The 23,879-nt window shown below is 43.3% G+C and overlaps 1 protein-coding gene across 1 annotated transcript; it reads right to left on the bottom strand.

The window, feature by feature from the left end:
- Positions 1-1,226: 1,226 nt before the first annotated feature.
- Positions 1,227-23,678, bottom strand: LOC112222301 (solute carrier family 17 member 9-like). The gene is made up of 13 exons (XM_024385070.2): positions 22,968-23,678; positions 21,877-22,074; positions 16,417-16,556; positions 15,064-15,163; positions 14,546-14,676; positions 7,865-7,961; positions 6,239-6,335; positions 5,687-5,774; positions 5,523-5,557; positions 5,274-5,389; positions 3,411-3,466; positions 3,263-3,292; positions 1,227-2,811 (listed from the first exon to the last, which is right to left on the bottom strand). The coding sequence occupies exons 1-13, from the start codon at positions 23,099-23,101 to the stop codon at positions 2,633-2,635; spliced, it is 1,401 nt and encodes a 466-aa protein (XP_024240838.2). The 5' UTR covers positions 23,102-23,678; the 3' UTR covers positions 1,227-2,632.
- Positions 23,679-23,879: the final 201 nt, after the last annotated feature.

Genomic DNA, 23,879 nt, shown 5'->3' with positions numbered 1-23,879 from the left:
GAAAATTCCAGAAAATGTCATGGCTTTAGAAGCTTCTGATTCTGAGTCAATTGGAGGTGTACCTGTGGGTGTATTTCAAGACCTACATTCAAACTCAGTGCCTCTTTGCTTGACATCATCGGAAAATCAAAAGAAATAAGCCAAGACCTCAGAATATAAATTGTAGACCTCCACAAGTCTGGTTCAAGCAATTTCCAAACGCCTGAAGGTACCACATTCATCTGTACAAACAATAGTACACAAGTATAAACACCATGGGACCACGCAGCCATCATACCGCTCAGGAAGTAGACGCATTCTGTCTCCTACATATGAACGTACTTTGGAGTGAAAAGTGCAAATCAATCCCAGAACAACAGCAAAGGACCTTGTGGAGATTCTGGTTGGAAACAGTTACAAAAGTATCTATATCCACAGTAAAACAAGTCTTATATCGACAGGAAGAAGCCACTGCTCCAAAACCACCATAAAAAAGCCAGACTACGGTTTGCAACTGCACATGGGGGCAAAGATCGTACTTTTTGGAGAAATGTCCTCTGGTCTGATGAAACAAAAATAGAACTGTTTGGCCATAATGACCATCATTATGTTTGGAGGAAAAGGGGGAGGCTTGCAAGCCGAGGAACACCATCCCAACCGTGAAGCACGGGGGTGGCAGCATCATGTTGTGGGGGTGCTTTGCTGCAGGAGGGACTGGTGCACTTCACAAAATAGATGGCATCATGAGAAAAGGAAAATTATGTGGATATATTGAAGCAACATCAAGACATCAGTTAAAGCCAAGTTAAAGCTTGGTCACAAATAGGTCTTCCAAATGGACAATGACCCCAAGCATACATCCGAAGTTGTGGCAAAATGGCTTAAGGACAAAGAAGTCAAAGTTTTGGAGTGGCCATCACAAAGCCCTGACGTTAATCATATAGAACATTTGTGGGCAGAACTGAAAAAGCGTTTGTGAGCAAAGAGGCCTACAAACCTGATTCATTTACACCAGCTCTGTCAGGAGGAATGGGCCAAAATTCACCCAACTTATTGTGGGAAGCTTGTGGAAGGCTACCCAAAACGTTTGACCCAGGTTAAATCATTTAAAAGGCAATGCTACCAAATACTAATTGAGTGTATGTAAACTTCTGACCCACTGGGAATGTGATGAAATAAATAATAGCTGAAATAAATAATTCTCTCTACTATTATTCTGACATTTCACATTCTTAAAATAAAGTGGTGATCCTAACTGACCTAAGAAGGGACATTTTTACTCGGATTAAATGTCAGGAATTGTGAAAAACTGAGTTTAAATGTATTTGGCTAAGGTGTATGTAGACTTCCGACCTCAACTGCACATGTATTTTGACTCAGACGGAGTAGCTACTAGAAGCCTACTGTGTCAGTATCCCACTGTGGCTGATAAAGCTATACACCGTAATACATTCACTTCTTGTCACAGTTGGATTTCCTCACCAATGACATCACATCCTGCCCAGACTATGAAGTAACCATAACAAACAGGGAACTGTCTACTACATGACAGTTGGTTGCCTCATCAGCTGTGGGGAACTGCAACAACCAAGTCTCCTTTAAGTGCCCAAACTCACAGCAAATATGACAAAATCTCAACCGAGTCTCTTTCTACATACATTCTGGATTGACAACATAATTGATATATACTGTAAGTCATAATATAAATTAAAGAAATGTAAAAAATCTATATGATTGAGGTATCCGTATTTGAACATGTCATGCAATTATGTTCATAAAAATAAGAATAATAACCTTAGGTCTTCTTAATTTAATACAAAACAAATCCTTCTAGCTAAGTGTATGTTGAGGCTAAAGTCTCTCTGTAAAAGCTTGAGATTAAACATAATGCAGTGAGGCACACTGACAAGATGATGAGCATGTAACCATGGATATGAAGATGATGGCAGATCAATTGTATAGAACATCAGAGTGGGTTTATGGGTGATTAGTCCCCTTCTAATTAGATGTCACTCACTGTCATGTCTGAGGCTGGGGGAGGGACTGAGTCTCACCTACTAGTGCCCCCCCCTCCCCAAACAACCCTTTCTTGTTCAGTCTACATAGTCTCACCAGAGCAACGCCTCTCTCCTCAACCACAAACACACATCCTGCTCCGTCTACAACTGTCAAACTGACTAAACCAACTCAAACATCTGTCATTCTCCTTGTGTTCCTCCAACATAGACACAGACCTGGGTGAGAAACCAGTTTCCATGACTACTACTCCACAATCCCAGCCCAACGACGGACGATCAAACATTCAAACACTTGACTAGAAAGATTATTTAAACAATATAAATAATATGTTGTAGCACGATGACCTGACATGCTGCCTTTCAAACAGCTCTGGGGCTGACTCATTCACTTCTGTTATCGCTTCCTCAAATTCTGATGTGGATGTTTTGATACGTCTAACAGGCCACGGTTCTCTCTCTTCTCATCCCATAGTTAAGACTCCGGTGTGCATTCTGTGGTAGACAAATGTGGTTTCTGGTCCTATTTTAGGGACTCAGATGTGGATAGTGCTGACCAAGGTCCCGGTTTGGCCCCTCAGTTTCATAGGTGGATGTTGTGGTAGCAAGCTGTGGTTCCCATATCCCAACGTATGAACTTAGATGTGGATGTTGTGGTAGCGGCCCTTGGAAGAGTCGATGTCGACCCGGCGAGCCTCAGCGAAGGCCAGGAAGGTGACCAGGCCCACCAGGTTCACCACAGTGATGAGGGCAAAGACAGATGCCCACGACCCTGTAGCCTCGATCAGATACCCCGAGAAATAAACCATCAGCACACCTGGAGAAACCCCCACACACGATCAGATACGCAGGGAAAATACAACAAACACAATACACACAGACACACTGAACAATTTCTGACAAAGGCATACCAATTTAGCACATGAAACAAACGCAGTCAGGCACAAAGAGTTCAGCCTCCCATTCCCAGCTGTGTGAGGTATAAGTAAATCGATTGAAATGTCAAAAACCTAACTGAAGCCATAACTGTCATGCTCTATTCCCTCAATGAGTTCTGACAAACTCTTTTCATTCCAATATGAAATATGCATTGAGGCAATGCGACTGGTTAGAGACACAACCCAAAGTTTTGCCTTCAGAACAACCAGATGAATTATTTGTATCAGAAGTTAATGAAAGGGTAAACCAACTAGTTCTGTAACTGCTGGTGAAAGATTCATCACAGAGGCTTCAGATTTAGTTTATAGTCCCTCGGTACAGATGCTTACCTGAAAAAGCTCCACAGGTATTCATAACACCTGCAATGAAAAATAGACACATTTGTCATATCTGACAGGACTGTAATATTCATTAGAAGGAATACACAAATGTGAAATCTGTTGAGAGGTTGATGAAGTAGTTATTGGTGTATCATACCAAACAGAGCCCCAGCACAGGACGGAGCCAGGTCCTGAACGTTCACAGACACACCACTGGAATCCAGACACAACAGTATATAAGGGGCTATATAAGGTGCTATACAGACTCCCAATCTGAATGTTACATGAATTGCTTCAGGTATTGCTTCATATTGAGTCATAACTTATAAATGTGACAGACCAGAGTCATAAAAAGATAAGTGGACCTACATAGTGGCTGTTTATGTTCACATGATCTATTCCATGTTATTATCTACATCCTACATTTATCAGTCACATCCTTAAAACTGCATTGTGTCACTTTTTGGGCAACCTGACCAAATTCACATAGAAATGTGAGTTATAGATATGTCATTTGCATTGAATGCAAGTGTAAGAAGTTCTATGTGTGCTATTTCTATGCTACCCTTTCTGAAGTAACATTTTTGTGTCTTTTACTTTTGGTTTTGTACACCAGCTTCAAACAGCTGAAAATACCATATTTTACGTTAGTATTCAGGCCCTTTGCTGTGAGACTCGAAAATGAGCTTGGGTGCATCCTGTTTCCATTCATTATCCTTGAGATATTTCTACAACTTGAATGGAGTCCACCTGTAGTAAATTCAATTGAATGGACAAGATTTGGAAAGACACACACCTGTCTATATAAGGTTTCACAGTCGACAGTGCATGCCAGAGCAAAAACCAAGCCATGAGGTCGAATGAATTGTCCATAGAGCTCTGAGACAGGATTGTGTCGAGGCAGAGATCTAGGAAAGTGTAGCAAAACATTTCTGCAACATTGAAGATCCCCAAAAACACAGTCATTCTTAAATGGAAGATGTTCGGAACCATCAAGACTCTTCCTAGAGCTGGGGTCCCGGCCAAACTGAGCAATCAGGGGAGAAAGGTCTTTGTCAGGGAGGTGACCAAGAACCTGATGGTCACTCTGACAGACCTCCAGAGTTGATGATGGGAGAACCTTCCAGAAGGACAACCATCTCTGCAGCACTCCACCAATCAGGGCTTTATGGTAGAGTGGCCAGACGGAAGCCACTCCTTAGTAAAAGGCACATGACAGCCCACTTGAAGTTAGCAAAAAAGGCACCTAAAGACTCTCAGACCATGAGAAACAAGATTGAACTCTTTGGCCTGAATGCCAAGCGTCACGTCTGGAGGAAACCTGGCACCATCCCTGTTTTTCAGCGGCAGGGACCGGGAGACTAGTCAGGTTCGAGGGAAAGATGAACAGAGCAAAGTACAGAAAGATCCTTGATGAAAACCTGCTCCAGAACGCTCAGGACCTCAGACTGGGGCGAAGTTTCACCTTCCAACAGGACAACGACCCTAAGCACACAGCGAAGACAACACAGGACTGGCTTCGGGGCAAGTCTTTGAAAGTCCTTGAGTGGACAAGCCAGAGCCCAGACATGAAACCGATCACACATCTCTGGAGAGACCTGAAAATAGCTGTGCGGCGACGCTCCCCATCCAACCTGCCAGAGCTTGAGAGGATCTGCAGAGAAGAATGGGAGAAACTCCCCAAATACAGGTGTGCCAAGCTTGTAGCATCATACCCAAGAAAACTCGAGGCTGTAATCGCTGCCAAAGGTGCTTCAACAAAGTACTGAGTAAAGGGTCTGAATACTTATGTAAATGATATATTTCCATTTTTTAAATTTTTTTACTTAAAATGTCTCAATCTGTTTTTGCTTTATCATTATGGGTTATTGTGTGTAGATTGATGAATATATTTTTTAGAATAAGGCTGTGGAAAAAGTCAAGGGGTCTTAACACTTTTCAAATTCACTGTAGTCAGAACCTAGGCCTAGGGGATAGTGGTCTAGAGGCTAGGGGTGTAATTGGGGATGTGCATTAGTACCTGTGGCTGAAGGTGGTGAGACCCATTGTGACAGAGACAAAGGCCACAGCCAAGGGGAAGGTGGTGGTGCCACACAGTAGGAGGGTAAACACACTGGACACACCCATGGAGAAGAACTGAAGAGGACACACAGAGGAACAGACACACACACACACACACCAATTTCATTAAATGGGTCCTTCAGGCAAATCCGAAGTTAACTTGCAATGGTAATTTGTGGACTGAATCTGGAACAAACTACTACAGTACCTGCATAAGCTTCCTCACAGCAGCTGTGTCATAACCTAGAGAGAGACAGAATCAATGACGTGGGACAAAGATCTAGATAAAACCCTTGACCATCATATAAGGGTACCAAAACAATGAATCTTTTATTTAGTTTCCTGATGTCAGACCAGCATTCCGATCTGTACCTTTGCTGATGAGGTGGTCAGAGAGACAGCCACTGAAGAGCGAAGAGGGGATGGACACAAACCACGGGATAACGTTAAACACCCAACCCTGAGGGGAGAACACCATCACATTTAACACCAAGAACATCGATAATAGCTCAGAGAATGACATGAAGACAATTGGTTTAAAGTGATTATAGGAATATCATTAGTATGTAGAGACAAAAGGCCCAACTTGATTTACATATATTTTTTCTACAACTTCTTTTGAAATGGTTTTCTTGTAATTACTTTATGTCATTGATGACATGAGGGAATATCTCAGTTCCTTAGCTAGAAGGGTTTCACATCTGCACCATGTCTACAGCACCCTCTATTGGTGTTACACAGGTCTGTCAGATGCAGGGTCTGGCTAGCTTTGAGTCCATTTCTATGAACACTTAAGAATGTTTGTTCTCTTTGTCATTCCAGCCTTGAACTGAAATATGGAATTTCACGTTTTGTTTTGTCTTCTGAGGGGTTGAATTGGGAGAGGAGTGAGAGGGGTAGGATAGTGGGGGGTTGTTAAGTTACCTTGGCGTCAGGGAAGGTGTCCTTGAAGTACGTTGGTAGCCATGATAACAATGTGAAGAAGGTGCTTGCTGTGCAAAGGTGCGTAATAATCACAGCACTGAAGGGAGGATAATCACAAAAGAGAGAGAACAAAAATATATAAATAAGTTAGTGTACCACTTCTATGACTCATAGGCTACACCATTTTAAAGCCCCAAAATACAAGGTGCTACATTGAGTGTACAAACTTTCCATGACATAAACTGACTTGGTGAATCCAGGTGAAAGATATGATCCCTTATTGATGTCTCTTGTTAAATACACTTCAATCAGTGTAGATGAAGGGGAGGAGACAGGTTAAAGAAGGATTTTAAGCCTTGAGACAATTGAGACATGGATTGTGTATGTGTGCCATTCAGAGGGTGAATGGGCAAGACAAAATATTTAAGTGCCTTTGAACGGGGTCTGGTAGTAGGTACCAGGTGCATCCGGTTTGTGTCAAGAACTGCAATGCTGCTGGATTTTTCACACTGAACAGTTTCCTGTGTGTATCAAGAATGGTCAACCACCCAAAGGACATCCAGCCAACTTGATACAACTGCAGGAAGCATTGGAGTCAACATGGGCCAGCATCCCTGTGGAACGCTTGACACCTTGTAGAGTCCATACCCCGACGAATTGAGGCTGTTCTGGGGGTAAAAGGGGCTGTAACTCATTAGGAAGGTGTTCCTAATGTTTTGTAAACTCAGTGTATACACGAGTCATTACTGGCTATAATGACTCATGTATAGGCCCCCACCACAGTTTAATTAATGTGCCTGTTCAACATAAAATCAAGCAATATCAGACTGTTGATTTGATATTATATATTTTATCAGACTGTTTAAATGGGATCCTGAGTGGCGCAGCGGTATAAGGCAATGCATCGTAGTGCTAGAGGCATCACTACAGACCCAGGTTCGATCCCAGGCTGTATCACAACCGGCCGTGACTGGAAGTCCCATAGGGCGGCGCACAATTGGCAGAGCGTTGTCTGGGTTAAAGGAGGGTTTGGTCTGGGTAGGCAGTCATTGTAAATAAGAATTTGTTCTTAACTGACTTGCCTAGCAAACTAAAGGTTAAATAAAATAAAATAATAAATTAAGTGGCTCTCTCTACTGACCTTTACTCATTCATGAACTTAACAGTGTCGGTCCGTGATATTAATCCACGCTCACACCAACCCTCACCCACATAATTGGCGACATTTGCTCTTCTGTTTAGTTGTTAGTTTATAACTATGAGCCATTACAGGAAATGAAACCAATGAGCCTGACAAGTCCTGTCATTGTACACAGGGCGGATCAGTTGCATGGTCTGCTATATGGTTCTATAAATAACAGCCAATAGAGAGGCACAGAGGATATGAATGAAGCCTTTGAGACGGGAACATCTGCAGGGAACTGAGCTGATCAGAAAGGAGAGAGACTACAGAACTGAATCAATGTACTAGACCTCTATTTCAGTCAGTTAGGTACAGGCTAGGATGTTATTATATCTCCACCTCATTCAAGACTGCTGGCAGTCAGCTGTTTAGAAGGTCCATTCACTCTCTCTCTCTCTCTCTCACACACACACACACACTATTGAGTGTGGGCCTTATCTCACCAGACAGCAGGTTGTTTGAAGAGGCGCAGCCAGTGTCTCCTGGACAGTTTGGACTGGGGCCCTCCACTACCCAGTGACTCCAATGTGATGATAGGACCTGGAAGAAACAGACAGACAGACAGACAGACAGACAGACAGACAGACAGACAGACAGACAGAGAGAGCAAGAGAGAAAGAAAGAGAGAGCGAGATAGAAAGAGACGCAAAGAGAGAGCGAGAAAGAGGCAATTCTGAGCTCAATGTGGTGCTTAGAGGTAGTTCATAACAGCGGTAAGGTCAGATGGCTAACCCTGTACATAGCATCTTTATTCATTGTGTATTTATTCCATGTGTTATGATTTTTTTCTATATATTTCTCAGGCATTGTTGGGAAGGGCCCGTATGCATTTCAGTGTTGTTCTACATATGTTGTTTACAAAGCATGTGACAAATACAATTAGATTTGAGTGACATCAAATACCACCACTTGCAGAAAATAGTCTAGCTGTGAAATTGAACATTTGTTAACTTTCAGTTAGATATGCATATTCTCATCACCACACACCCAGAACACACACACGCCATCTTGGTTAATCCAAGATGGCGTAAATCCAAGATGGCGTAAATCCAAGATGGCGTAGCAAAGCAGAAGTGTTTTGTCATTGTCCCGTGTAAATTAGTTTTTTTCTGTCTTTTTTGTATATATTTCAATATTTTTCCTCTCTCTTTTTCCATTTTAAAATTGAACATACCTTCCGGCAACCCACCTCACCCAATTGTGATACGGATCTGCTATTTTTAGACCTCATAGCTAGAACCTCCTGGATAGCCTGGATAATACCCGCCAGTCTGCACAGCGCAATATCAACCCTGAGCTTATCGGATTGCTTTTCTCCACTACTTCACCAGATTCCTGCCGTAAGCTTTGGACCATTACTCCAGAGTGGCCCAGCTCCGAAGCTAGCCTTGAGACAGACCCATCTCCCGTCCTGCTCAGTGGACCCTATGATCACTCGTCTACACAGCTGATGCCTCCCAGACTCTTCACTAACACGACTAGAAGCCACGACATCACCGGATTCCTGCCGTAAGCTCTGGACCTTTGCATCGGATCATCACAGTTAGCCGGCTAACGCCCTTGTCCCGAAGCTAGCACCAGTTAGCCTCGAGCCAGGCGCATCTCCCGGCTAACAAACAAAATTACTCCAGCTACAATACATCTTTTGCCATTTGGCCTGGATCATTTGTCGACACAGAGCCCCGCCGATCCATCACGATTGGTCTGCCGATGTAATCCTGTCCGATGTGCCCTCAACCGGCCTTTGTTGGTGAAGATGCTTCTGCTAGCACCGGCCTGCTAACTTTAGGAACGCCATGTCCCCCGCTTGCTAGCCTAGTAACAACTACCTAACGGCTTCCCTGTTTCATCTATTGCTGTTCACTGGACCCTGTGATCACCTACATAGCTAATGCCTGCTTGACTGTTCATTAATTAATTAATCACGGTACTCCATTTTTGTTTATTTTGTTTATCTGTCGGCCCCAGCCTCAAACTCAGGCCCTGTATGTAGTTAACTTACTCTCTCTGGCCATTCATTGCCATTTTACCTGTTGTTGTTTTTGTCTTAGCTGTTCTTGTCTTACCCGTTGTTGTCTTAGCTAGCTCTCCCAAACAACACCGGTGATTGCTTTATGCCTCGCTTTATGTTTCTCTAATGTCAAAATGTCTTGTATACTGTTGTTTAGGGTAGTTATCATTGTTTTATTTTATTGCTGAGCCCATAGCCTCACTCAACATGCCTCAGATACATCTTTTGTCCCACCTCCCACACATGCAGTGACCCCACCCAGCATAACTAGTGCCTCCAGAGATGCAACCTCTCTAATCGTCACCCAATGCCTAGATTTACCTCCACTGTACCCGCACCCTACCATACCTATCGGTACATTATGCCCTGAATCTATTCTACCACACCCAGAAATCTGCTCCTTTTATTCTCTGCCCCCAATGCACTAGACGACCAGTTTTGATAGCCTTTAGCCGTACCCTCATCCTACTCCTCCTTTGCTCCTCGGGTGATGTAGAGGTTAAGCCAGGCCCTATGTGTTCCCAGGCGCTCTCATTTGTTGACTTCTGTAACCGTAAAAGCCTTGGTTTCATTAATGTTAACATCAGAAGCCTCCTCCCGAAGTTTATTTTACTCACTGCTTCAGCACACCAGGCCAACACTGATGTCCTTCCTGTGTCTGAATCCTGGCTCCCATCCCTAACTACAACATTTTCCATCAAGATAGAACTGCCAGAGGGAAAGGAGTTGCAATCTACTGCAGAGATAGCCTGCAAAGTTCTGTCATACTTTCCAGGTCATAGCCCAAACAGTTCGAGCTTCTAATTTTAAAAATGAATCTCTCCAGAAATAAATCTCTCACTATCGCCGCCTGTTATAGACCCCCCTTAGCTCCCAGCTGTACCCTGGACAGCATATGTGCATTGATTGCCCCCCATCTATCTATCAAACGACCCCTCATCACTGTCAAATGCTCCTTAAAACACTTATGCGAGCAGGCCTTTCTAATCGACCTGGCCCGGGTATTCTGGAAGGATATTGACCTCATCCCGTCAGTAGAGGATGCCTTTAAAAGTAATTTCTTCACCATCTTAAATAGGCATGCCCCTTTCAGAAAATGCAGAACTAAGAACAGATATAGCCCTTGGTTCACTCCAGACCTGACTGCCCTCGACATGCACAAAAAACATCCTGTGGCGTACTGCACTAGCATCGAATTGTCCTCGCGATATGCAACTTTTCAGGGAAGTCAGGAACCAATACATACAGTCAGTTAGGAAAGCAAAGGCTAGCTTTATCAAACAGAAATGTGCATCCTGTAGCTCTTATTCCAAAAAGTTCTGGGACACTGAAGTCCATGGGGAATAAGAGCACCTCCTCCCAGCTGCCTACTGCACTGAGGCTGGGAAACACTGTCACCACCGATATATCCACGATAATTTCAATAAGCATGTCTCTACGGCTGGCCATGCTTTCCTCCTGGCTACCCCAACCCCAGCAAACAGCTCTGCACCCCCCGCAGCGACTTGCCCAAGCCTCCCCAGCTTCTCCTTCACCCAAATCCAGATAGCCGATATTCAGAAAGAGCTGCAAAACCTGGACCCGTACAAACCAGCTGGGCTAGACAATCTGGACCCTCCCTTTCTAAAATTATCCTCTGAAATTGTTGCAACCCCTATTACTAGTCTGTTCAACCTCTCCTTCGTATTGTCCGAGATTCCTAAAGATTGGAAAGCTGCAGCGGTCATCCCCCTCTTCAAAGTGAGTGACACTCTAGACCCAAACTATTACAGACCTATATCCATCCTGCCCTGCCTTTCTAAAGTCTTCTAAGGCCAAGTTAACAAACAGATCACTGACCATTTCGAATCCCACCGTAGCTTCTCCGCTGTGCAATCCGGTTTCTGAGCTGGTCACGGGTGCAACTCAGCCACGCTCAAGGTACTAAACGATATCATAACCGCCATCGATAAAAGACAGTACTTACTGTGCAGCTGTCTTCATCAACCTGGCCAAGGCTTTCGAATCCATCAATCACCACATTCTTATCAACAGACTCAACAGCCTCAAATGACTGCCTCGCCTGGTTCAGCAACTACTTCTCAGACAGAGTTCAGTATGTCAAATCGGAGGGCCTGTTGTCCGGACCTCTGGCAGTCTATGGGGGAACCACAGGGTTCAATTCTCGGGCCGACTCTTTTTTCTGTATATATCAATGATGTCGCTCTTACTCTGGGTGATTCCTTGATCCACCTCTACTCAGACGACACCATTCTGTATACATCTGGCCCTTCTTTGGACACTGGGTTTACAAACCTCCAAACGAGCTTCAATCCCATACAACACTCCTTCTGTGGCCTCCAACTGCTCTTAAAACGCTAGTAAAACTAAATGCATGCTCTTCAACCGATTGCTGCCCACACCTGCATCGCTACTCTTGTCGGTTCTGACTTAGAATATGTTGAAAACTACAAATACATGTGTCTGGCTAGACTGTAACCTTTCCTTCCAGACTCATATTAAGCATCTCCAATCCAAAATTAAATCTAGAATCGGCTTCCTATTTCGCAACAAAGCCTCCTTCACTCACTCTGCCAAACATACCCTCATAAAACTGACAATCCTACCGATCCTCGACTTCGGCGATGTCATTTACAAAATAGCCTCCAACACTCTACTCAGCAAACTGGATGCAGTCTATCACAGTGCCATCCGTTTTGTCACCAAAGTCCCATATACCACCCATCACTGCGACCTGTATGCTCTCGTCGGCTGGCCCTCGCTACATGTTAGTTGCCAGGCCCACTGGCTCCAGGTCATCTACAGCCTTGGCCAAAAGTTTTGAGAATGACACAAATATGAATTTTCACAGTCTGCTACGTTAGTGTCTTTAGATATTTTTGTCAGATGTTACTATGGAATACTGAAGTATAATTACAAGCATTTCATAAGTGTCAAAGGCTTTTATTGACAATTACATGAAGTTGATGCAAAGAGTCAATATTTGCAGTGTTGACCCTTCTTTTTCAAGACCTCTGCAATCCACCTTGGCATGCTGTCAATTAACTTCTGGGCCACATCCTGACTGATGGCAGCCCATTCTTGCATAATCAATGCTTGGAGTTTGTCAGAATTTGTCTGACAAACCTTTGTTTGTCCACACGCCTCTTGAGGATTGACCACAAGTTCTCACTGGGATTAAGGTCTGGGGAGTTTCCTTGCCATGGACCCAAAATATCAACGTTTTGTTCCCCGAGCCACTTAGTTATCACTTTTGCCTTCTGGCAAGGTGCTCCATCATGTTGGAAAAGGCATTGTTTGTCACCAAACTGTTCCTGGATCGTTGGGAGAAGTTGCTCTCGGAGGATGTGTTGGTACCATTCTTTATTCATGGCTGTGTTCTTAGGAAAAATTGTGAGTGAGCCCACTCCCTTGGCTGAGAAGCAACCCCACACATGAATGGTCTCAGGATGCTTTACTGTTGGCATGACACAGGACTGATGGTAGCGCTCACCTTGTCTTCTCCGGACATGCTTTTTTCAATCCCTGTACCTTTTGCAGAATATCAGTCTGTTCCTGATGTTTTTCCTGGAGAGAAATGGCTTCTTTGCTGCCCTTCTTGACACCAGGCCATTCTCCATTCTCGCTGTGCGTGCAGATGCACTCACACCTGCCTGCTGCCATTCCTGAGCAAGCTCTGTACTGGTGGTGCCACGATCCCGCAGCCGAATCAACTTTAGGAGACGGTCCTGGCGCTTGCTGGACTTTCTTGGGCGCCCTGAAGCCTTCTTCACAACAATTGAACCGCTCTCCTTGAAGTCCTTGATGATCCGATAAATGGTTGGTTTAGGTGCAATCTTACTGGCAGCAATATCCTTGCCTGTGAAGCCCTTTTTGTGCAAAGCAATGATGACTGCACGTGTAACCATGGTTGACAGAGGAAGAACAATGATTCCAAGCACCACCCTCCTTTTGAAGCTTCCAGTCTATTATTTTTTTTAAATTTATTTTACCTTTATTTAACTAGGCAAGTCAGTTCAGAACAAATTCTTATTTTCAATGATGGCCTAGGAACAGTGGGTTAACTGCCTGTTCAGGGGCAGAATGACAGATTTGTACCTTGTCAGCTCGGGGGTTTGAACTTGCAACCTCCCGGTTACTAGTCCAACGCTCTAACCACTAGGCTACCCTGCCACCCCAGTTATTCAAACTCAATCAGCATGACAGAGTGATCTCCAGCCTTGTCCTCATCAACACTCACACCTGTGTTAACGAGAGAATCACTGACATGATGTCAGCTGGTCCTTTTGTCGCAGGGCTGAAATGCAGTGGAAATGTTTTTGGGGGATTAAGTTCATTTGAATGCAAAGAGGGACTTTGCAATTGCAATTAATCTGATCACTCTTCATAATATTTTGGATTATATGCAAATTGCCATCATACAAACTGAGGCAGCAGACTTTGTGAAAATGAATGTGTCATTCTCAAAACTTTTGGCCATGACTGTATAAGTCTCTGCCTTATCTCAGGTCACTGGTCACCATAACACCACCCACCCGTAGCACGCGCTCCAGCAGGTATATCTCACTGGTCATCCCCAAAGCCAACACCTTCTTCGGCTGCCTTTTCTTACAGTTCTCTGCTGCCAATGACTGGAACGAATTGCAAAAATCGCCGAAGTTGGAGATTTATATCTCCCTCACTAACTTTAACTATCAGCTATCTGAGCAGCTTAACGATCGCTGCAGCTGTACACAGCCCATCTGTAGATAGCCCATCCAACTACCTACCTCATCCCCATATTGTTTTTATTTACTTTTTTGCTCTTTTGCACACCAGTATTTCTACCCGCACATCATCATCTGCACATCTATCACTCCAGTGTTAATTTGCTAAATTGAAATTACTTCACTACAATTGGCCTATTTATTGCTTTACCTCCTTACTCCATTTGCACACACTGTATATAGATTTTTCTATTGTGTTATTGAGTGTACGTTTGTTTATGTGCAACTCTGTGTTGTTGTTTTTTGTCGCACTGCTTTGCTTTATCTTGGCCAGGTCGCAGTTGGAAATTGGAACTTGTTCTCAACTGGCCTACCTGGTCAAACAAACACAAACACACACACCTTACCTTCCCCTTTGAGCAGGTATTTCCACATGCAGTACGCCCAGAGGACAGAGAGCATGCCTGACACATAGAACACGCTCTCCCAACCATACAGGTCCAGCATGAGGGAACCAGCCCCCCCAATCACCAGTGTTCTGCAGGAGACAACAGCATGGTCACACACACACAGACGGTAGTTCAAAGAGCTTTAGCTGCGCACCTCATTGTCTATTTATGGTTTACTACTAAAATGGCAAAACAAGAACATCTGTGGAGAGCTGGAGACGTCTGTGGCCCCCTGATGAGCTGTTTATGGCCAGCCCAAAATGACATGTTGTCATCCCTCCCCAACTCCAATGATACATGTCTGACCCTGGCTTCCATAGCACATGACCTTAACAACAGCAGTAGAATCTGCCCAAAGGCACAGATCTAGGACTAGTTTACCTTCACCCAAACCTATCCTAAACCCTTAGTGGGGGAAATGCAAAACAGACCTTAGATCAGCGTCTAAACAGGAAGTGCTGCAGAGCTAGACTCACCCCAGGTAGGAGCCACTGCCCACAGTGCTCATGAGGAATCCTCTCTCACTCTCCACCACCTTCTGAGAACACAGGCTGGCCAGAGACGGGTAGTGGACACCTAGAGGTACACATACACACATTCAATGCCTCTGTTCACCAGTTACAATCCCAGTTTCCCTATGTGTCCCTAGTCATAATCCCAGTTTCCCTGTGTCCATAGTCATAATGGGGCGGCAGGGTAGCCTAGTGGTTAGAGAGTTGGACTAGTAACCTGCAAGGTTGCAAGTTCAAACCCCCAAACTGACAAGGTACAAAGGTCGTTCTGCCCCTGAACAGGCAGTTAACCCACTGTTCCTAGGCCGTCATTGAAAATAAGAATTTGTTCTTAACTGATTTGCCTAGTTAAATAAAGGTAAAATAAATACAAAAATCCCAGTTTCCCTATGTGTCCCTAGTCATAATCCCAGTTTCCCTATGTGTCCCTAGTCATAATCCCAGTTTCCCTGTGTCCCTAGTCATAATCCCAGTTTCCCTGTGTCCCTAGTCATAATGCCAGTTTCCCTGTGTCCCTAGTCATAATGCCAGTTTCCCTGTGTCCCTAGTCATAATGCCAGTTTCCCAAGTCATAACCCAGTTTCCCTATGTGTCCCTAGTCATAATGCCAGTTTTAAATCAAATCAAAGTTTATTTGTCATGTGCGCCGAATACAACAGGTGTAGATGCTTACTTACAGTGAAATGCTTACTCACAGGCTCTAACCAATAGTGCAAAAAAGGTGTTAGGTGAACAATAGGTAAGTAAAGAAATAAAACAACAGTAAAAAGACAGGCTATATACAGTAGCGAGGCTATAAAAGTAGTGAGGCTACATATAGGCACCGGTTAGTCAGGCTTTCCCTATGTGTCTCTAGTCATAATCCCAGTTTCCCTATGCATCCCTAGTCATAATCCCAGTTTCCCTATGTGTCTCTAGTCATAATCCCAGTTTCCCTATGTGTCTCTAGTCATAATCCCAGTTTCCCTGTGTCCCTAGTCATAATCCCAGTTTCCCTATGTGTCTCTAGTCATAATCCCAGTTTCCCTGTGTCCCTAGTCATAATCCCAGTTTCCCTATGTGTCTCTAGTCATAATCCCAGTTTCCCTATGTGTCTCTAGTCATAATCCCAGTTTCCCTATGCATCCCTAGTCATAATCCCAGTTTCCCTATGTGTCTCTAGTCATAATCCCAGTTTCCCTATGTGTCTCTAGTCATAATCCCAGTTTCCCTATGTGCCTCTAGTCATAATTAGTGCGCAATTTAGGAATACATAAAGGAGTGATTTGAGATGTAGCCAAGATTTTCATTAGCCCCCAGTGCCCAGTGCCCCCTGACCTTGCAGCAGCCCCATAAGGAAGCGGGCCAGCGTCATGGAGAAGATGGGCTGAGAGCAGAAGTGGGCCAGGACGGGCGTGAAGGCTGTCATCGCCCCCCAGGCCGCCGCAGAGAGGAGGAGCACCTTCTCACCTCCAACCCTGAGGGACACAGATGGAAATAATACTGTTACTATAACTACAGACACTCTCCAGTAATATAACACTATTGTTACTGTTACAATTATACAGTCTCACCTCTAGCCCTGAAAGAAAGTCAGAACATTATCATTACTACTGCACTACTAACCCCCTCCTTCAACCCTGAGGGGAAGTGATGGAGTTATATAACATTATCATTACTACTGCACTACTAACCCCCTCCTTCAACCCTGAGGGGAAGTGATGGAGTTATATAACATTATCATTACTACTGCACTACTAACCCCCTCCTTCAACCCTGAGGGGAAGTGATGGAGTTATATAACATTATCATTACTACTGCACTACTAACCCCTCCTTCAACCCTGAGGGGAAGTGATGGAGTTATATAACATTATCATTACTACTGCACTACTAACCCCCTCCTTCAACCCTGAGGGGAAGTGATGGAGTTATATAACATTATCATTACTACTGCACTACTAACCCCCTCCTTCAACCCTGAGGGGAAGTGATGGAGTTATATAACATTATCATTACTACTGCACTACTAACCCCCTCCTTCAACCCTGAGGGGAAGTGATGGAGTTATATAACATTATCATTACTACTGCACTACTAACCCCCTCCTTCAACCCTGAGGGGAAGTGATGGAGTTATATAACATTATCATTACTACTGCACTACTAACCCCCTCCTTCAACCCTGAGGGGAAGAGATGGAGTTATATAACATTATCATTACTACTGCACTACTAACCCCCTCCTTCAACCCTGAGGGGAAGAGATGGAGTTATATAACATTATCATTACTACTGCACTACTAACCCCCTCCTTCAACCCTGAGGGGAAGAGATGGAGTTATATAACATTATCATTACTACTGCACTACTAACCCCCTCCTTCAACCCTGAGGGGAAGTGATGGAGTTATATAACATTATCATTACTACTGCACTACTAACCCCCTCCAACCCTGAGGGGAAGTGATGGAGTTATATAACATTATCATTACTACTACACTACTAACCCCCTCCTTCAACCCTGAGGGGAAGTGATGGAGTTATATAACATTATCATTACTACTGCAACCCTGAGGGGAAGAGATGGAGTTATATAACATTATCATTACTACTGCACTACCCTCCTTCAACCCTGAGGGGATGGAGTTATATAACATTATCATTACTACTGCACTACTAACCCCTCCTTCAACCCTGAGGGGAAGTGATGGAGTTATATAACATTATCATTACTACTGTACTACTAACCCCCTCCTTCAACCCTGAGGGGAAGTGATGGAGTTATATAACATTATCATTACTACTACACTACTAACCCCCTCCAACCCTGAGGGGAAGAGATGGAGTTATATAACATTATCATTACTACTGCACTACTAACCCCCTTCTTCAACCCTGAGGGGAAGTGATGGAGTTATATAACATTATCATTACTACTGCACTACTAACCCCCTCCTTCAACCCTGAGGGGAAGAGAGTGATGAAACGAAGAGGTTGTATATCGAGAGTAACTGTCAACATTAAGGGACAGACACAGTACTATAACCCCATGATAACAGTTCAACCTTGAGGGAAGATATGTATAGGCCTATGCATCTCAACAGTGCAACACGTATTTCCTCATCTACCTTTCTTCATTTGAACTATTCTTACAAATATGGACATACACTAAACAAAAATATAAAACATGCAAAAATGTCATTTATTTTATTGAGTTACAGTTCATTAAAGGAAATCAGTCAATTGAAATAAATAAATTAGGCCCTAATCTATGGATTTCACATGACTGGGAATACAGATATGCATCTGTTGGTCACAGATACCTGAAAAAAAATTGGCCCTCAGGATCTCGTTACGGTATTTTTGAGCATTCAAATTGCCATAGATAAAATTCAATTGTGTTCCTTGTCCGTAGCTTATGCCTGCCCATAACATAACCTCACTGCCACCATAGGGTACTCTTTTCAAAACGTTGACATCAACGAACCGCTCACCCATACGGCACCATACACGTGGTCTGCGGTTGTGAGGCCAGGTGGACGTACTGCCAAATTCTCTAAAACGACGTTGGAGGTGGCTTATGGTAGAGAAATGTACTTCCCTTGCAACAGCTCTGGTGAACCTTCCTGCAGTCAGCATGCCAATTGCACACTCCCACAAAACTTGAGACATCTGTGGCATCGTGCTGTATGTCAAAACGTTTTAGAGTAGCCTTTTATTGTCACCAGCACAAGGTGCACCTGTGTAATGATCATGCTGTTTAAATCAGCTTCTTGATATGCCACACCTGTCAGATGGATTATCTTGGCAACGGAGAAATGCTCACTAACAGGGATATAAACAAATCTGAGAGAAATAAGCTTTTTGTGCGTATTGAACATTTCTGGAATCTTTTATTTCAGCTCATGAAACATGGGAACAACACTTTACATGTTGCGTTTATATTTTGGTTCAGTGTATATGAAACCAGGTTATCCAGTTGTTTCCAACAAGAGGCTTTTACCTCTCCTGTGTTGTCAGAACAATGCAATTGAAGAAAAGAAGACAAGAAAAAGGAGGCTACTTTTAAGCAACAAGGCAAAGGGGTGTGGTATATGACCAATATACCACAAACCCCTGAGGTGCCTTACTGCTATTACAAACTGGTTAACAACGTAATTAGAGCAGTTAAAATATTTTTTTTGTCATACCCGGTCTGATATACCATGGCTTTCAGCCAATCAGAATTCAGGCCTCAAACCACCCAGTTCATAATTCCAATGAATAGCTCCATATTTCCTGGTTCCTTCCTCTAACATCTGAAAGGACTGAACAGATATCAGTAGTGATATGATAATAGCTTCAGGTTTCTGCCAAAGGTGTTTAGACCAAATATGCACTGCTCTAGTAGAGTTTAGTCAGAATACTGTTTCACTTCATTGATTTTGGGTGGTGGAGTTGAAAGCAGAGGCTTCTGAACTTGGAACTCTCCGATGACTTATTTCTGTTGACATGTGACATGACCCTGAGCTTCTCCTGCCATGTGAAGAGATGGAGAGAATGATTTTACAAACACGTTTTACACTGATATTTCAGTCTGTAGGCCATTTACATGTCTTGGTACTAATATTTCTAACCAGGAAACAACTGTTAGGCAGGGTAATTAAGAAAGTACTGACTGGATGATTTGATCCGCTTTGAATGGGAGCAGCACACAAAGAAAACACAACTAACCAGTAACGTCATTCCTGTAACCAAGATAACCGCACCCTTTTCACCACCTAGACACCGGCACAAGTCCTGGGTCCTCTTCAAACAACAGAGACATTATCATACTAACAGTCACATACTGCCCTTCAAATTCCACTCATGACTCTTAGCCTCTCAACCTCAAATATCCCCAAACGACATTCCGTTCATACTCTACAGCAGGGGTATTCAACTCTTACCCTACGAGGTCCGGAGCCTGCTGGTTCTGTTCTACCTGATAATGAATTGCACATACCTGGTGTCTCAGGTCTTAATCAGTCCCTTATTATAGGAGAGGAACAATGAAAATAAAGAGTTTGAGGGCCTTACAGCTTGTGCAGTAGAATCTCTCTACCATGACATTCTATCACCATCCCTCGGTTCTTTTGCTTTTAGGGCCAATGGGTAATAGCATTGTAATGGGGTGTTTTTAAAGTGAATATGATTCATATAAAATGCCTTGTTTTATAGGCTGTATTGTCCTGATGGAGCAGCTGTAAGATGTAATTGGAATATTTAAAAGGAGCTACATCACACACACACACACACACACACACACACACACAGTATTCAGACTCCTTCCCTTTTTCCACTTTACATTACAGCCTTATTCTAAAATGAATTAAATAAAAATTGTCAATCTACACACAATACCACATAATGAAATCAAAAAAGGTTTAGAAATTTTTGCAAATCTATTTTTATAAACAAAAATACCTTATTTACATAAGTATTCAGACCCTGTGCTATGAGGTGCATCCTGTTTGCATTGATCATCCTTGAGATGTTTCTACAACTTGAATGGAGTCCACCTGCGGTAAATTCAATTGATTGGACATGATTTGGAAAGGTGTCAATATAAAAAGGTCCCACAGCTGAAAATGCATGTTAGAGAAAACACCAAGCCATGAGGTTGAAGGAATTGTCCTTAGAGCTCTGAGACAGGATTGTGTTGAGGCACAGATATGGGGAAGTGTACCAAAAAATGTCTGCAGCATTGAAGGTCCCCAAGAACACAGTGGCCTCCTTCCATTTAAGAATGATGCTCTTTCTACTCTTTCTTGAACTGGCCGCCCGGCCAAACTGAGCAATCGGGGGAGAGGGGCCTAGGTCAGGGATGTGACCAAGAACCAGATGGTCACAGACAGAGCTCCAGAGCTCCTCTGTGGAGATGGGAGAACATTCCAGAAGGACAACCATCTCTGCAGCACTCCACCAATCAGGCCTTTATGGTAGAATAGCCAGACGGAAGCCATTCCTCAGTAAAAGGCACATGACAGCCCAACTGAAGTTTGCCAAAAGGTACAAAAAGAATCTCATAACCATGAAAAACAAGATTTGTCTGGTCTGATGAAACCAAGATTGAACTCATTGGTCTGAATGCCAAGCATCACGTGTGGATGAAAGCTGGCACCATCTTTACGGTGAAGCATGGTGGTGGCAGCATCATGCTGTGGGGATGTTTTTCAGCGGCAGGGACTGGGAGACTATTCAGGTTCGAGGGAAAGATGAACAGCAAAGTACAGAGATCCTTGATGAAAATCTGCTCCAGAGCACTCAGTACCTCAGACTACTAGAAGCCAGGACACACTGATTATTATTGTATTGATGGCATTATGAACACTGTGACTCGGTCACTGTATACTGTATATTGCTTTGACTTCGTACCAGCCTCTCAGCTTGATGTTTAGAGAACATTTGGTACTGTCTGATTAGAATATAAAGGGCCTGTCTTCAAGAGGCCCGCTACATTCTTTTTTTGTTGCTTCTGCTCTGGAGGGGTTCTACATGAATTATTGTAATTAAGGAGATAGATTTTTAATTGATATTACCAACAACTGCTCTTCTTTTTGTTCACTTAAATCCCAAACAGACGTGTAAAACAGACAAAGTTTTAGGCTATTTAATTCTCAGATTTCAGGGCTCATAGGACCCCATTGTCCATCTGTGTTTAAAAGTGAATAAATGTAATGCAATGGACACTTTTTATTCTAGATATTGTATGTAATGAGAGCAGCTGCATGTTGTGCAAACAGGCAATAAAGTATAATCATCTCCTCTTGTTGCCCACCTGTCGCTGACGTAGCCTCCGAGGACCTGTGTGAAGCAGTAACCCCAGAAGAAGCTACCCAGCACCATGCCCTGATCCCTCTTGGTCCAGTTGAACTTCTCCGCCATGCTAACGGCACAGATGGGCATGGCCACGCGGGCACAGTACAGCAGACAGGTCCCCAGGAGTAGCACCACCGTCCATACCCGCGCCAGGGGTCTGCATAGCGGGGACAGAGGACATAAGTGTGACCAGCAGAAAACAGGGATGTGTGTGTTCGGTGTGTGTAATTGACAATATGTGTGGGTGTGAGTAAGAGTAGGTGTGATATTCTCAGTAAAACCAACATCTGTGCATTTATTCTGATTGTTTCTTGTAAATGGCAAATTGGAACTTAAACTAAACCAACTACGCATTTTCACAGAACTTGAAACGTCTAAATTTGCCTGGGCTAAATTGTGTTAACTAGATAGGTTAGGCCTAAATCTCATTATATGATAATTATTTGAGTGAATCTGACTGAATTCTTAGTTGGCAAGTCAAAGCAAAGATTAGGCTATCATGCCTTTAATAAAATTCTATGAATGCCTGACTATCAGACTTCCTAGACCTAGAAGCTTTTAAAATTCCCCAAAGTTATGTGTGTGCAGCTTAGTAAAGTTAGCTTTAAAATAATCTTGAGACCACCAGTTGACAGTTATCTGATTAATAAGAAAGTCGAGTATTTATTTGTGAAAGTCCCTCGTAGCAGTGTTACATTTGGACTCAAAAGTAGCAACAAAGTATCAAAAACAAAGCTACATGTGTATGAGTGGTAGATTTGATGTTTTCTGAAATCAAGGGAGAGAAACATTTTCTGAAAATATAATTTGCCAATGCCAACACATTATAGTAAACTATAGAGGAGCCGGAATCATTGCAAACTTGTATGGCATTTGCTAAATAAGGAACTAACAATCTCTAATAACAATCTATGTTATTATATTATGTGTGGTTAAAAACATAGAAAGAAAGGGTGTGTCATTTCATTATGGTAGTTTTACGTTGAAATGAACACTTCTAGACTGTGGGAAAAACGTGAGATTGGCTACTGAAAATCGTCGTAAATTTACCTTGGCCAATACGTATTCGGTTCACTCCACTTCTTCTGATGACCTCCAGCGACCCCGGTTTTGTCTGTGGTTTTTTCTTTGAGGCAGACCAAATCTGGACTAGAGTTCTTTCCATGTTTTTGCAGAATTGCCATTCAACGAAAGAGGTATACGATTTGATTTGCTGTCTCCTGCACTTTACAATTCAGCGCAGTAGGCTATGGAATGAGTGAAGAAAGTCGACAAAAATAAACGCTTGTTCGATGTTCGCGATGATACCGATGTATCATTTCCTTTCGATTACCGTGTAGGCCAATCCATAATGTTACTGCCGTGTGATAAAAAGTGCACGGGTGATTAGAGACGGATCGCCTTGAGTTTGACGATAAATCCACGTGTCAGTATTTTTTTCAGCCACGCAGTTCTTCCTGCCAACAGTAGGTTACATCGGAAGCAGCATTAAAGAAGCGACTCAGTCCTTTTCAAAAAACAGCATGAATTTGGTCAGAGTGAAAATTCCCAGTCTTCTTTACCCGCGGCATGGCTATCCGGTTCTAGCGCTTCACCATGACTGTGCAATATTCTAGACATTATATTCTTCCCTGAATGATACCCGATCGGATTGCACAGCAAAAAGAGAGAAAAAACAACTAATGTCCCAGGCATAGGATACCACAGAATGTTAGTCTATAATGGCCAAATCATCCTGAATTTCTCAACTCATGTTTGACGTTGCCCTGCTGCGATGTGATTGGCGTTGTCATCCTTGCTCATAGGACAGCCAGTGATGCTGCATAACGTATTCACAGAGTTGGTTCATCTGCCCTAGGCTGGATGAGGTATCAACTACCAAGAATCGGCAGTCGGCACCGTTATATAATAACCTGCAATCAGATGAAAAAAGTAAGATTCCTGCACACGTTGGTGTCTAAA

This window comes from Oncorhynchus tshawytscha, linkage group LG22, assembly GCF_018296145.1.
Source record: "Oncorhynchus tshawytscha isolate Ot180627B linkage group LG22, Otsh_v2.0, whole genome shotgun sequence".
NCBI lineage: Eukaryota > Metazoa > Chordata > Actinopteri > Salmoniformes > Salmonidae > Oncorhynchus > Oncorhynchus tshawytscha.
The sequence above is the reverse complement of the archived record's forward strand: the minus strand, read 5'-3'. Positions and strand labels throughout refer to the sequence as shown.